General features: G+C 39.5%; 1 protein-coding gene across 1 annotated transcript in view; it reads left to right on the top strand.

Annotated features, from left to right (window-relative positions):
• The window catches only part of ush2a (Usher syndrome 2A (autosomal recessive, mild)), a 194,849-nt gene that overhangs the window by 27,239 nt on the left and 153,444 nt on the right, over nucleotides 1-14,166 (top strand). The window contains exons 10-14 of the mRNA XM_088004375.1: nucleotides 120-341; nucleotides 4,824-4,917; nucleotides 11,999-12,194; nucleotides 12,690-12,820; nucleotides 12,955-13,162. Of these exons, the coding sequence (XP_087860501.1) occupies nucleotides 120-341; nucleotides 4,824-4,917; nucleotides 11,999-12,194; nucleotides 12,690-12,820; nucleotides 12,955-13,162 (851 nt within the window). The remainder of the gene's footprint in view (nucleotides 1-119; nucleotides 342-4,823; nucleotides 4,918-11,998; nucleotides 12,195-12,689; nucleotides 12,821-12,954; nucleotides 13,163-14,166) is intronic.

The raw sequence follows: 14,166 nt of genomic DNA, 5'->3' as shown, positions 1-14,166 counted from the left end.
AGTGCATCTCAAAGTTAAACTTGGATGTTAATTTCATGTAGGGACAATTGGGTTTTGATGCTGTAATCTATGAAAAACTCACAGATTTGTGTTCTGTTTTTGGACAAATACTTTTTCAGTGATGTGCCACTCGTAGGAGGTAACATCACCTTCAGTCTGCTGACCACACAGCCACATCTGAGACCAGGATATAATGACTTCTACAAAACTCCTGCCCTGCAAGAAGTGGTACAAGCTGCACAGGTCAGAATACATATGAAAGGGCAATACTACACCGCAGCAGTCGGGGTCAACCAACGACACAGACACTTTGCCATCAGTGAAATCACAATAAGTGGCAGGTACAAATTTGACTTTGTTATATATATTTTGCATCTGTGTTTAGTGTTGTAGGAATATGTGTTTCATTTTGGGTGAAGCTTGTCATATGTAGATCTCCTGAAGACAAGAGTTGACAAATCTCAAATATAAACAAATAAGGTATTTATTTTGTGCGAAATGTTTCATAGACATTAGATGATATATATATATATATATATATATATATATGACTTTATAAAAACATATTGTTTTTGTTAAAACTGTCACTATGTCCTTGACAGTATCATATGAGGCAAATAATCTGGTAAAAAAAAAAAGGTCTGTGGAAATACACCGCTCTGAGTTAGAAACAACCAATCAGAACCAGGAGGAAGGTCTTAGTGCTGTTGATCTGTTTGTGTAAGTGCTGCTGCTCAGTTTAAGCAGCATGTATAAGTTCAAGGTTTCTTGTTTGCTGCACCCGTGCTAATGGTGGAGAAACAACAGGAAAACTGTTAATCTGCTGTCATCGCTGGCCATATTTACCATACATTCACTGAAGGCTCCCCAGTGGGAAGGAGTTGTAGAGCAGCGGAGAGTGAAGGGGACCCTGTGAGGAGTGCAGTAGGTAACTTATTTTATGTTACCTACTGCAGCTTTAAGACACTCTTCTCCTACCAAAGCTATTCTAAGTGTCATAATTGGTTAAATGAAATATTGGAGTGTCTCCTCAATACTGATTTGTAAGAACTGAGTGAGCACAGTTTTGAAAAATTATTCCACACAGACTGTTGGGTTTCAGCAGAGGTTTTTGAGAGTAATTGTGAACACATCTTTTCATTAGACTGACATTGTGACTGACATAGTGACTGTCTTTTATGACTGTGGTAATTATAGGATTATGCAGGAGGCAATCATCTCTCTTTCTTTCCTTCTCCCTCCCTCTAAGCTGTTTTAATTAGGAGCTTGTTACAGTGAAGTAGGAGAACCAGATTTAATGCTGCTGAAACCTCATCTGTGTGATCTTCATCCATCCATGTCACTCCTTTCTGTCTTATTCGTCTGTCATTTCTTGATTCTTTATGATTCATGTAAACATAAATGTAGCAGGAGAAAGGAAGAAAAATATTAGGGTTTCACTGATATGTTGTGACTGAAAATGGATATTACCGTATTTTTGGACTATAAGCCGCTACTTTTTAACCACGTTTTGAGCCATGCATCTAATAGCCCGGTGCGGCTTTTGTATGGGTTTTTCTTCAGCCACCAGGGGGCTCTCTAGCAGGAAGTGAATCATTGGAAGTCAAAATTGGAAATCAAAGAAGAAAGTGCTAATTTTCATTTAGAACAAGCACATGCTAGCAGCAGGCATGACGGAGAAATGTTTTCAAACTCATACCCTCTCATCATGGAAACCACACGAAGAAGTTCATATGATTCAGCTTTTAAGTTGAAGGCTATCGATCTGCACGTAAACTTGGCGTGAACGAATCCATGGTTTGGTGTAGGAGACCCTTTGTGTCCTTAACCCTTTGGGTCCTACCATTATAAAATTTTGCCTGTGCTTTGTTTACATTTTTGGATGCTGCACAGCCATTATGGAGCATTTAATAGCAGATTTATAAAGGTGGAAAACCGAGAGCGGTGGAGATACCAGCGGCTTATAGCCCAGTGCGACTTATGTATGATGTACGTTTCCAGTTTTTTTTTTTTTTTTTTACTTTGTGGGTGCGGCTTATAGTATGGTGCGTTCTATAGTCTGGAAAATATGGTATATATAAAATATAATGTATTTACTATATATATATATATATAAAAAAAAAAATTCCCTTCTCACCCTCCGCGGGTGGTCTCTTTCATCCTCTGAGCTCGGGTCCTCTACCAGAGGCCTGGGAGCTTGAGGGTTCTGCGCAGTATCTTGGCTGTGCCTAGAACTGCACATTTCTGGACTGAGATGTCTGATGTTGTTCCTGGGATCTGTTTGAGCCACTGCTCCAGTTTGGGGGTGACTGCCCCAAGGGCCCTTATGACCACAGGCACCACTGTGGTCTTCACCTTCCAGGCCTTCTCCAGTTCCTCTCTGAGGCCCTGGTATTTCTCCAGTTTCTCATGCTCCTTTTTCCTGATGTTGTGGTCACTTGGTATTGCTACATCCACCACAACGGCTTTCCTCTGTTCTTTATCCACCACCACAATGTCCGGTTGGTTCGCCATTACCATCTTGTCTGTTTGGATCTGGAAGTCCCACAGGATCTTAGCTCGGTCATTCTCCACCACCTTTGGGGGTGTTCCCCACTTTGACCTCGGGGCTTCCAGTCCATATTCGGCACAGATGTTCCTGTACACTATGCCCGCCACTTGGTTATGACGTTCCATGTATGCTTTCCCTGCCAGCATCTTGCACCCTGCTGTTATGTGCTGGACTGTCTCAGAGGCCTCCTTGCACAACCTACACCTTGGGTCTTGTCTGGTGTGGTAGATCTGAGCCTCTATTGCTCTGGTGTTTAGTGCCTGTTCCTGGGCGGCCAGGATGAGGGCCTCTGTGCTGTCCTTGAGTCCAGCTTTCTCCAGCCATTGGTAGGATTTCCTGATATCAGCCACTTCAGTTATTTGTCGGTGGTACATCCCATGTAGGGGCTTGTCTTCCCATGATGGTTCCTCCAGCACCTCGTCCTCTGTTCCCCATTGTCTGAGACATTCGCTGAGCACATCGTCCGTTGAGGCTTTGTCCTTGATGTATTTATGGATCTTGGATGTTTCATCCTGGACAGTGGCTCTCACACTCACTAGTCCTCTGCCTCCTTCCTTACGGCTCGTGTACAGTCTCAGGGTGCTGGATTTGGGGTGGAACCCTCCATGCATGGTTAGTAGCTTCCGAGTCTTAACATCCGTGGCCTTTATCTCTTCCATTGGCCAGCTAATTATTCCGGCAGGGTATCTGATTACTGGTAAGGCATAGCTGTTTATTGCACGGATCTTGTTCTTGCCAATGAGCTGGCTTCTCAGGACTTGCCTTATTCGTTGGAGGTATTTGGCTGTGGCTCCTTTCCTTGTGACCTCATCGAGGTTGCCATTTGCTTGTGGTATTCCCAGGTACTTGTAGCTGTGCTCTATGTCTGCTATTGTTCCCTCTGGGAGTGAGACCCCTTCTGTGTGGATGACCTTCCCTCTCTTTGTAACCATCCGGCCACACTTCTCTAGTCCGAATGACATCCCAATGTCAGTGCTGTAGATCCTGGTGGTGTGGATCAGTGAGTCGATGTCTCGCTCGTTCTTGGCGTACAGCTTGATGTCATCCATGTAGAGGAGGTGACTGATTGTGGCCCCATTCTTGAGTCGGTATCCGTAGCCAGTCAGGCCTATGCAGAACAGCAGTGGGGACAGAGCATCTCCTTGGTATATGCCACATTTGATGGACACTTGTGCAAGTGGTTTGCAGTTGGCTTCAAGGGTGGTTTTCCACAGCCCCATCGAGTTTGCAATGAAGGCTCTTAGAGTCCTGTTGATGTTGTACATCTCTAAGCATTCAATGATCCAAGTGTGTGGCATTGAGTCATAGGCTTTCTTGTAATCAATCCAAGCGGTGCACAGGTTGGTGTGTCGGGTTTTGCAGTCTCGGGTGACTGTGTGTATATATATATATATATATATATATATATATATATATATATATATATATATATATATATATACTCTTCAAATGTGCAAGTCAGAAATCACCTGTCTTAGAATATGACATAAAGCAACTACTGCAAAGCTGTTTAGCTGCTAACACAGGAGATTCAGCAAGATGAAACAACCAATGTTGCTGAGATGAAAATAAAAAAATATTCTTCTATGATAGCTGGATTGAACCTAAGATGAAAAGTGTTTAGTTTAAAATATGTTTGTAAAGCACTATCATAATCATCAACCCAAAACTGACCTGCATCATCTGATGTTTTCCTAATATTGTGCAGCCCTTAAATATACTTGTATTGCATAAGAGGTGGTCCATGAGTAAAATGCTTCCTACTAAACTAGAGTTGCAATCTTTGCATATTTTCTTTCACCAAAAGGTTTTTATAGGATAAAGCAATGTTGCTAAAACATCTCCTGAAATGAATTCATTAATACTGTTAAGGCTGTGCAGTGTCACAGGTGTTAGCACTGTTGAAGGATGAAAGAGACAATGCAACTGAATATCAGAGTGAATAATAAAATGTGTGTGTGCGTGTGTGTGTTTTGCTATCACACGGTGTTATGATAGAACTGTCTGTCACCTCCTACATTACTCTGATGATGCTTGAAGTGGCATTTATTAATGCTTAATGACCTCTTATCGTTGGAATTACTGATGTTTTAAGGATGAAGGAAATCAGAACAGACATTGTGGGAGAGTGTTCCTCTCATGTCTAATATTTTCATTGCTGTTTTTTTTAATTGGAAAGTATGTTCTTAACTTATGTTGTTACATTTTAGGCCCTCTCTGTATTTGTTGCAGCCTTTATCCTCACACCATATTCTTTCTGTCACCTGAGCAGATGTGAATGTCATGGCCATGCAGACCAGTGTGACACCAGTGTGACCCCATACCGCTGCCTGTGTCTACCTGAGAGCCACACAGTCGGAAGCAATGTGAGTAGCAAATGTGTCATAACCACACAAACGGAGCAGACCTCACAGCTATTTTGACATTGTTTCACACAACAAATTGTGGAGAATATATCAAAAGTTCATGTTAACAAGTCTCATCTAGATTGTAAATTTCCCTTCTATTTAAATACAGATCCGAAGCACTCGTTTGCTTAACAGGGAAGTTCCAGATGCTACATTTCTAAATTAGATCCAGATGTACATCACATATATTTAACCATTAAAATGAATAGATCTGGTTATCTATGCAATTAGAGAGAGAGTCGTATGATTCGGTTTACATGAAATCTGATCTAAATAATTTCAGAACAAGAAAAAAAATGATATATGTAACATCCTAGAATTGCAGGGGAGGGACACTTTACTATTACAAAGACTGTTTAATTTGTTTCATTTAAGCCAACAATATTGTTGCAAAAATAAACACCTACAAACTGCTATTGTTTGCTGTAGAATAATGGTTGGATCCGAACGACCATTTCTGGAATGGACAGTTACAAAAAGACACTATAGACTTTATAACAGCATAAGTTTCCATTGGTCAGCAATGAAATAGCCAGGTGTGACTGCTTTAACACACCGTCACACAGGACAACCTGCATTATTTACTACGGATGCATCATTCATGCCCAGTGTCCGTGCATTAGTGTTGCTTTTACTGTTTTGTAGAGGATCCAGAGAACATCAGTGTCTATTTACAGTTTTCATTTCGAACCAATTCATTTTTTTTCCAGAAGATTAATAAGTAAAAGAAATACTTTTTCCATTCATCTGTTCAAATGAAAAGAATCAAATCAACAAACAGAAGTCATAATGGAAATTGCATCCAGATATACACAAGTGCCTATGTATTAATATGAAAAAAACCGTCCTCACTTATTCATGATTTTATAGGCTGCAGTTGTCTCTGCGCTCTCTAGGTCCCTGTCCCACCTTTATCCTCCATTCTTTACTGATCACTCTCTGTCTCTCATACTCTGTCGTTCTCTCCTGAGTCGCTGTTTAAATAATGTCTCAAATCGACTAGAACAATGACATTCCCCCAGCATGCATCTCTAATCAGCCCTTTTTTCATCCTCTGTTTGTCTTTTGCTTCATTTCACTCCACCGTTTTCTATAACCCCCACCCTGACCCACTCTTTATGCCTGCACTTTCTAAGTGTCTAATTCTTTTCTGTTTGACTCTTTTTTTCTTCCTTCTTTATATTTATCAGTCTCAGATTAATCCATCCACCCAAGCAGTTCCTTTCTTTTTTTCCCCCTAATACATTACTTCTTTTGTTGAAGATGCTCCAGATTTAAGCAATATGGACATGTTTTTATGTGACCTATTCTCTGTAGGAGCTTTGATTATTTGAAACACATTAGAGTATAATCTGTGCATTTGTCTACAAAGAGCTCTTTCTTTTGGTGCCTGTGTGCACTTTTCTTTTAAACCTGTCCATGCCATCTCTCCAAGTGAATATTCAAGACCTCTCTTCTGTCTTTGTAATATTGGAGCATAAAAGGCTGTGGGGAATATTAGCGTTTAATATTGCATGCCTTCTGTTGACTTGGATCGGCCTAGTACCATGAAGGATGTTGTACTAATCTGTAGAATTTCCACAGTGACATTAAAGTGACAGAAATGCTCAGACATGTGTCAAAATGATCAACAGGGGCCTTAGAAGACACACACTTAAACTGGCTCTCTCACACACACTCACACATGCCGAAACCCATATGTGTGCAAACGTACGCTCACGCTTGCCCACTTTCTCCCTCTGTCTTTTGATTCTTTCTTATGTGCACTCTGTGTCAGACTTGATCTCTCATTCTGTCACTCTGTCTCTGCATCTTGCTACAACCACTGGATTCAGTCGAGGCTGAAAGATATATCATATCATGAATTTTGCATGATCGTGCTCACTTTATTTTAATCATGAAATGTAATGGGATTATGCTTAATATTATGTTTCATTTTACTAAGTGCAGAAATATAACATTTCAGTGTTTAAAAAAGAAAAAAAAATTAGAGCTAACTTTGCTTTAAGCCATCCCTTTTGTCTCTACCCTAAAGGCATGTATTTGATAGTTGCATCAGCTTCTATTGCAAACCTCCCAATGGTGATATAATCGTTTTTGTGTGTCTTTTTATGAGAGCGTGTGAGTATGCATTTTGACGTATGTACATTTTTGTTAAATTTTGTAAACCTTTGCAACAAGAAGTCACTCAGTAAACTCAGGTTTGAAAGAAGGACTAAGTGGGGAATAGCAAGGTTTTTAACAGTGTCCAAGTAGATTTCACTTCAAGTTGATCAATTACAGGTTTTGTCATTTAAAAACTGAAAATAGTGTTTATTTGAGTTTGTACCAATGTGTGGCACTGAGTCTGATAGCTATTGACGTTAAGTGGTGTTGCCCCAATTCTCTGTTGCTTACGGCTGCATCAGCAGCAGATTTTCACCTGCGCTCGGGTTAACCGGGTTAACTTTTCTGTAGATACACAGGAAACTGATGTGTACACACAAACATTCCCACACACACACACAAGCCAGTGCCATGACCTTTGCTGCGAGAGCGTGAAATTGGTCATGGCATTTAGGATAAGATGAGTGTTCCCAGTGGATTTACACTCACGCACACACGCACAGATGCTTATGACAGGCCATCTGAATGTCCACATATCCATTAGAGTGGTCTCCTCACTCAGCAAGTTTTGTCACAACAGTCGGAGTGAAAATAAGATGTTATTCCTTCCTCTGGTTCTCAGTCCAAAACATTTTGATTCACACACATACCGTGCCGCCTACCCCACACACACACACGCACGCACGCACGCGCACACGCACGCACGCACACACACACACACACACACACACACACACACACACACACACACACACACACACACACACACAGTTACTGTCTTGACTGTACCAGGAATAATATGGACAGCTCTCTCATTGAAAATGTGCATCACTAAATGCTAATTTCATCTACAGACCCATTTAATAAATTAGAACATTATTGAAAAGTTCATTTATTACATTAACTCAATTCACTAAGTGAAGCACATTATAGATTACACAGACTGATGTTTTCAAGCCTTATAAACTGAACTACTTGCAGTCCAGTGAAAAAAATAGTGCCTTACAGATCTACTTTTTTTGTTTGCATTTTAATCACAGAGTGCAAAAATACTAATATCAAAGATAACCTGAGTTAATACTAAATTATTTTTTGTATGATTTAATTTATTAAGGAAAAGCCAATCCAAAATGTCCTAGCCCTATGTGAAGAAGTAATCTTTCTTCTTAATAAATTATGAAATAACTGTGATTAACCTAATTTTATTTTGTTTTATTGGAAAACTGAAACTGGAAGCTATTATAAATTCATGAAAAACAACATAATTCAAAGCTGTCTGATTAAAATACATTTTTAAGGCTTTGGGGCTCCAGCAAACCACAGTGAGTGCCAATGTCCACAAATTGACAAAACATGAAACAGTGGAGAAACTTCTCTGGAGTTGCCAAACAACCAAAATGACTCTCAGGATGTCACAAAAGTATCCAGAACATTTAAAGCATGGCAGGCATAAATTGCCTCAGTTAATGCCTGTGTTAATTTAACAGTAAGAAAAATACTGAGCAAAAATTGTTAGTTCCAAAATCACATTAATCTCAAGTGTTGTTGGGTGATGCAGCAATGCCTTGACCTGTTATCCCAGATCAAGTTTACTTCTGAAAGACTCATTTAAAAAAGTCTTTGCAGTGGCCTAGTCAAAGTCCTGACTTAAATTCAATTAATGTGGTATGGCATGAGGTTGGCCATTTCCAATCTAAAAGCTCCCAGTGTGGAATACTGAATTCCAAGGAGATTAAAAAGACTCAGTGCTAGTTATTTCAAATGCTTGATGGCAACAGCAGTTATTTGGTTGCAGGTTCAGTTACTTTTTTAGATCAGGTGAGGTTAATCTGGATGGTTTTTCCCTTCCAGATCATAATTTGATAGCTGCCTTTCATATTTACTTGGTTATCTTTAAAATACAATTGATTTGAATAGAAAAAAATGGGCAAACCAGCACTGTATTCACACCACAAAATGAAATGAAAAAAGAAAATTCTTTCAGATTTAGGAATGAGTGTGTAGGATCACATTTCAGCACTGACAGAGCAACTCTTTCACTCCAAGAAAAAAATAAATGCTGTTTTTAATTCTTAATATAGCTTAAAGCGGCCAACCGCAAATAAGAGAAAACCGAATTAAAACTGCACAAACTCAATCTTCTTTATGTGCCCTCCTTTTTGCTCTGTTGCAGCATGTAGATGATGGAGCGCCATCAAAACCTTTTGTATGAGTAGAATGAATGTGCACACTCTTCTTTTAACTCCCAAACACCAGTCCCTCGACTAATTAGCAGGCAGGGAGGGAGGGAAGGTAGAGCAATGTTGTATGAAAAGAAAAGAGAAGAAAGGGGAAAAAACCCTCTGTCTTTCATTTGGTATGGTAATATTTTCAGCTCACATAGTCACCGTGACTATGAGAACAAGCAGTTGAGGGACAGTGGAGACAGGAGGGGGTGAGGAAGAGGAGAGATGGAAAGATGGGAGAGATGTACAGAATGACTTGTTTTTCTGAAAGAGGTGTGTTAGAAAAAAGGATAAAGGCTAGAAATATGGAAATAGACTTGAATAGGAAAACTATGTTGCTTCTGGACTCTACTATATTTGGCACATTAATCAGTGAGCATATAGGGACAATTCTTTGACTTTGGACGTGAAAAGAAGTATCAGTGACGTGTGAAACATATCAGAAAAGAGACCCACAGCCAGGAAAGTAGACATATATGCTAAAGTGCAAAAAAAAACATGGTGAAACTCACAGACTGTCTGTTGTTGAAGGTATGCCAGGAGATGGACCTCATCCAAACATTATGTCACATAGAGGAGCAGGAAACATGACAGAGCAAACATGAACATGCTGGCAGTTCTGAATTATGTTTGTACTCTTAAGGATGTTGGTCTTTATACATTTCTTTCCATTTCTGTGTTTTATTTTTTGTCAAGATTTAATCAACTTTGAGTGATCAGCGTCTTCACACCACAGGTTTTATTCAAACATGCTTTTTTTCTATGATAATGCTCTACATTTTTGACCAGTGACAGGTAACCTCTCCATCATGCTGTCCTCAAAGCTGAAGGTTTAGAAGCTGGAAAAATGGGCAGCCATAAGGATTTGAAGGCTAAATGAATGGATGAGAGAATCTCCAAACTTGGAGCTGTTTGTGTTTGCCAGTCTACAGTGGTCAGTCTACACTGCCGTAGAACCAAATGTGGTTCTACGGCAGTGAAGCAGTGACAGGATCAGAGGCAATCAAGACTTATTGATGCACACATGGATGACTACGCTGAAGCTTCACATCATCCTCACTGGGAAGCATGGAGGTGGCAGCATAGTGTTGTGGGGATGCTTGTTGGCAGTAAACTCTGCATGGTTTAGAAATGTGGGAGGTAAAAATTAATGCAGTGAAATTTGAGGAGGTTTTTTTTTCCATCTGGAAGACAACTAAGCCTTTATTAAGTCGATGACCCGAAACATCCAACTAAAACGGCACAGAAATGGTTTGAACAACACTGCGGATGTTCTGATGTTTTGTTGAATGCATTTTCATGAGTACCGGCATAACTTCACCCAGGTGATGTAAAAAAAATGTTGATGATTTAATTTATCTTATTGTTTCACTGTATTTGTTATTGTTTGTTTATCCTCAAAAACGTACAAATACATTTATTTTATTTACGCTCATGTTTTACTCTTGTTGCCTTTTATTTTTTTACATTAATTCTCCATTTTTTTTCTACTTCCTTTCCTCCCTCTCTAAATCACAAATTGCACCACCTTCCTCCAGTCGTCATCAACCCTCTCCCTCCTCCTGAACACCCCCTCGTCTGTGTCATACATAATAGGGCCTGTGCAGGTCCGCATGTGTCACACATGGGAAGAACTCCTGTGTTTTTTAATACATTTTTAATCCTGCCATTTGATGCCCCCCTTGTCCACCATAATTTGTACTGACTGCTGAACAAAATCAAAGGACTTGTACTTGCTGCTGTTTTCTGCTACAAAAAAAAAAGCATTTCTACGTCACTTTTCCCCCTTTCCTTCCTCCCCTCCACACACACCTTGGTATGTTTATTTTGACATGAAAGTGTGACTGTGTAAAAGCGGTAGCTGTTGCAAGCCTATCCTCATTAGACGTTCGGTCCCTTTGCTGTTTGTGTGTGTATGTGTGTGTGTTCATGATAATATGGTGAATAGTTTTGTGTTTTGTACTGAGACACATTGTGCTTTTCAGATTAAGATTTATAGTGCTCATTGATTTTTTAAAATTATTATTGTTTTATTTCATTGCTTAACATTTCCCCTGTTTCTTAACAAATTCCCCACCCACTAGCCTGTTTATGTAGACCCTGGGGGTGTTCAGAACAAACTCTGAGTCTATGTTCTCAGTTTATTTGCTTTAAGAGGGTAACCTGAGTTTCTCTTTGTCATTATTTCTTCAATTTTTATAAAGCAGTGAAATATTTAACAGAATTTGCTCGTTTTTGGCCTTACTTCTCTCTTTATTAGTAGTTTGAACTCCTCCATCCTTGAGATGACAATATGGTCTGCAGTGTCTAAATCCAATAATACAACATTACAGGAATCCACTGTAAAATGTATTTCTCTGAGATGTAATCGTGTTTAAAATGAGATAGCAGTTTTTGTGTTTTTAGATCAGCTTAGTTATTCCTCAAGCAGAAGGTATTTTGCCTCAACAGTGTCTAGAGTTTCAGCAGTATAAATTTGTAAGACCTAGAAACTGACCCCAGCTTATTTGAGTAAGAATAATAATTTTATTTGTTAATTAACTAATTTGTTATTTCATTCACTCAATCATTTATATTTATATATATATATTATATATATATATATTTATAATGTAACTGCTGAGACTTTTTGCAATTTGGAAATGGAAAGGTGACATTGGTTTTCTTTACTTCAACCTTATTTTTTGTGTTTTTTGTTTGTTTTTCAGTGTGAACATTGTGCACCACTCTACAATGACAAACCCTTCAGGTCAGGTGATCAGCTCCAGCCTATGAACTGCCGACTCTGTCAGTGTTATGGCCACGCCGTCTCTTGTCATTATGACGCCCTGGCTGATGAGCATCCGGACGAGCACTATCGAGGCGGAGGGGGAGTTTGTGACCACTGCATGCACAACACCTCAGGTGCTCTCTTGTAGGCAGAAGTTGTTGATAGACTGAAAAAAGTAGCTCTGAGCTATAAGCTAATGACTATATAATCTAGTAAATGTTTACATAATTACTTCATTCAGTTTTATCATAAGAAACAATCATTTTCAGCCAATCCCTGTTTATATTTGTAGCTATAAAGAACAAAGTGTGGGTGCATAATTAGCAACACTTCTCTGATAGATATGTGCTTTGTTTTTATTAGTATTTGCCAAAAGGAAAATTACTAATTAAAATAAAGTCTTTACACATAAAAACAGTAAATAATATGAATTTCCATGCTTATATCTGCAAGATGCCAAGAACAACTTTCTTCCCTTCCTTGACCCCCACCAGTTTATAGGCCATAATAGTTGTGTGTTGCACTAACCATCTGCTGTTTGAATACAGCTTCAACTTTAACCTTCCACATCTTGTTCAGGAGGTCTATTAACTTTTCTACTTTATACACTTTGTCCCTCTTCAAATTAGGAAAGAACTGTGAGCGCTGTGTAGGTGGATTCTTCAGGCTGCAGGACTCTGATCCAACCTCCGCTCGTGTGTGTCAGCCCTGTGACTGCGATGTTGCCGGAACCGTCGAAGGTGACACCGAGTGTGCCCAGGTAAACACTGACACATGCTGAACTTCAGAGTAATGTTACGGCAGCTTGTTGATTTGGGAGATTTTAAAACTGAACGACTGACCACATTTTCTTCTTCATATCTCTGTTTTTTTCACGGTGTGTCTCATGTAAAGATTGGAGGACAGTGTAACTGCAAGGCTGCAGTAACAGGCCGTCAGTGTGTTCACTGTTTGCCTGGTTGGTTTGGTCTCAATGCCACAAATCCAACCGGCTGCACATCCTGTAACTGTAGTGACCAAGGCACCGTGATCACCTCAACAGGAGCAGTTTCCATCTGCAACCAGCACACAGGGCAGTGTCTATGTAAACCCCATGTCACAGGTAAATATGTGAAAAATCCTGTGTTTGTGTATCAAAGAAGACTCAACACAGATGAAAAGGGCTTCAGACCCACAACGCAGGTCTGGAGTCAGTCATGTAGGAGTCTGAGTTGAGATAAATAAAATGCAACTGTGAAAGTCAAAGACAATAAACTTTTTGTATTATACCACTTTGCTTTTCTAAAAATTCTACCTTATGCTAACAAACGTATGCTAATTAAAAGGGAACCATTCACCTTTTTTGGGGTGAGAACCGTGGCCTCAACCGACTCTCATCCCAGCTTCTCACTCAGCTGTGATCAGCTGCAGTGGATTATGAGCGGGATGTACTGAAGAAACCTTCAGACCTTCATCCTTTATGAAAACAGAAGTTGAGACCTCAAAGTTCTTGAATAAGACGACCTACAATGCTCCACTACTCCTTGAGATCCAATCCATGAGCGCCACAAACAGGATAGGTGACAAAGTTTTAAACGATTTCAAATTTTCTTTTGATTTCAGCATGCACTGGAAACAAGGTGGACTTGTTTCCAGCACAGCTCTTGTTTTTAAAAGTCACTCAGCCATGATTCAATATGCAAGCTGCGTTTTTCAAAATAAAATCTTTGTAAATAAATAATGTATTAGTTTTCTTCCACTTCAGTTATTGACTATGTTGAATCGTTCCATCTCATACAATTTGCCTATAAAACACAAAATGACTACATGAAAGTTTGTCGATGTAATACGACACAAAGCCAACTGACTTATCAATGCACTTCCTTAATAAATTTGAACAGTAACATTTTTAGTGCCCAGTGGGGTTTGATGCTGGCCACAAACCAATAGTAAATTTCCTTTCTACTCTCTTTAATTGTCCAACAAGTTTGCCCTAATTAATCCATATGGGTTTCATTGAAGTGCTCACAAGCAAAAATCTGTACACTGGGTACACATTATAAAAGAAGCATGAGTATATGCACACTGAACACACACATCCCTAAGTGTCGTGGTAGCCCAAATAAA

The sequence above is a fragment of the Poecilia mexicana genome, unplaced genomic scaffold (genome assembly GCF_051168715.1).
Source record: "Poecilia mexicana isolate PSO_F unplaced genomic scaffold, ASM5116871v1 scaffold_3, whole genome shotgun sequence".
NCBI classification, from domain to species: domain Eukaryota; kingdom Metazoa; phylum Chordata; class Actinopteri; order Cyprinodontiformes; family Poeciliidae; genus Poecilia; species Poecilia mexicana.
The sequence above is the reverse complement of the archived record's forward strand: the minus strand, read 5'-3'. Positions and strand labels throughout refer to the sequence as shown.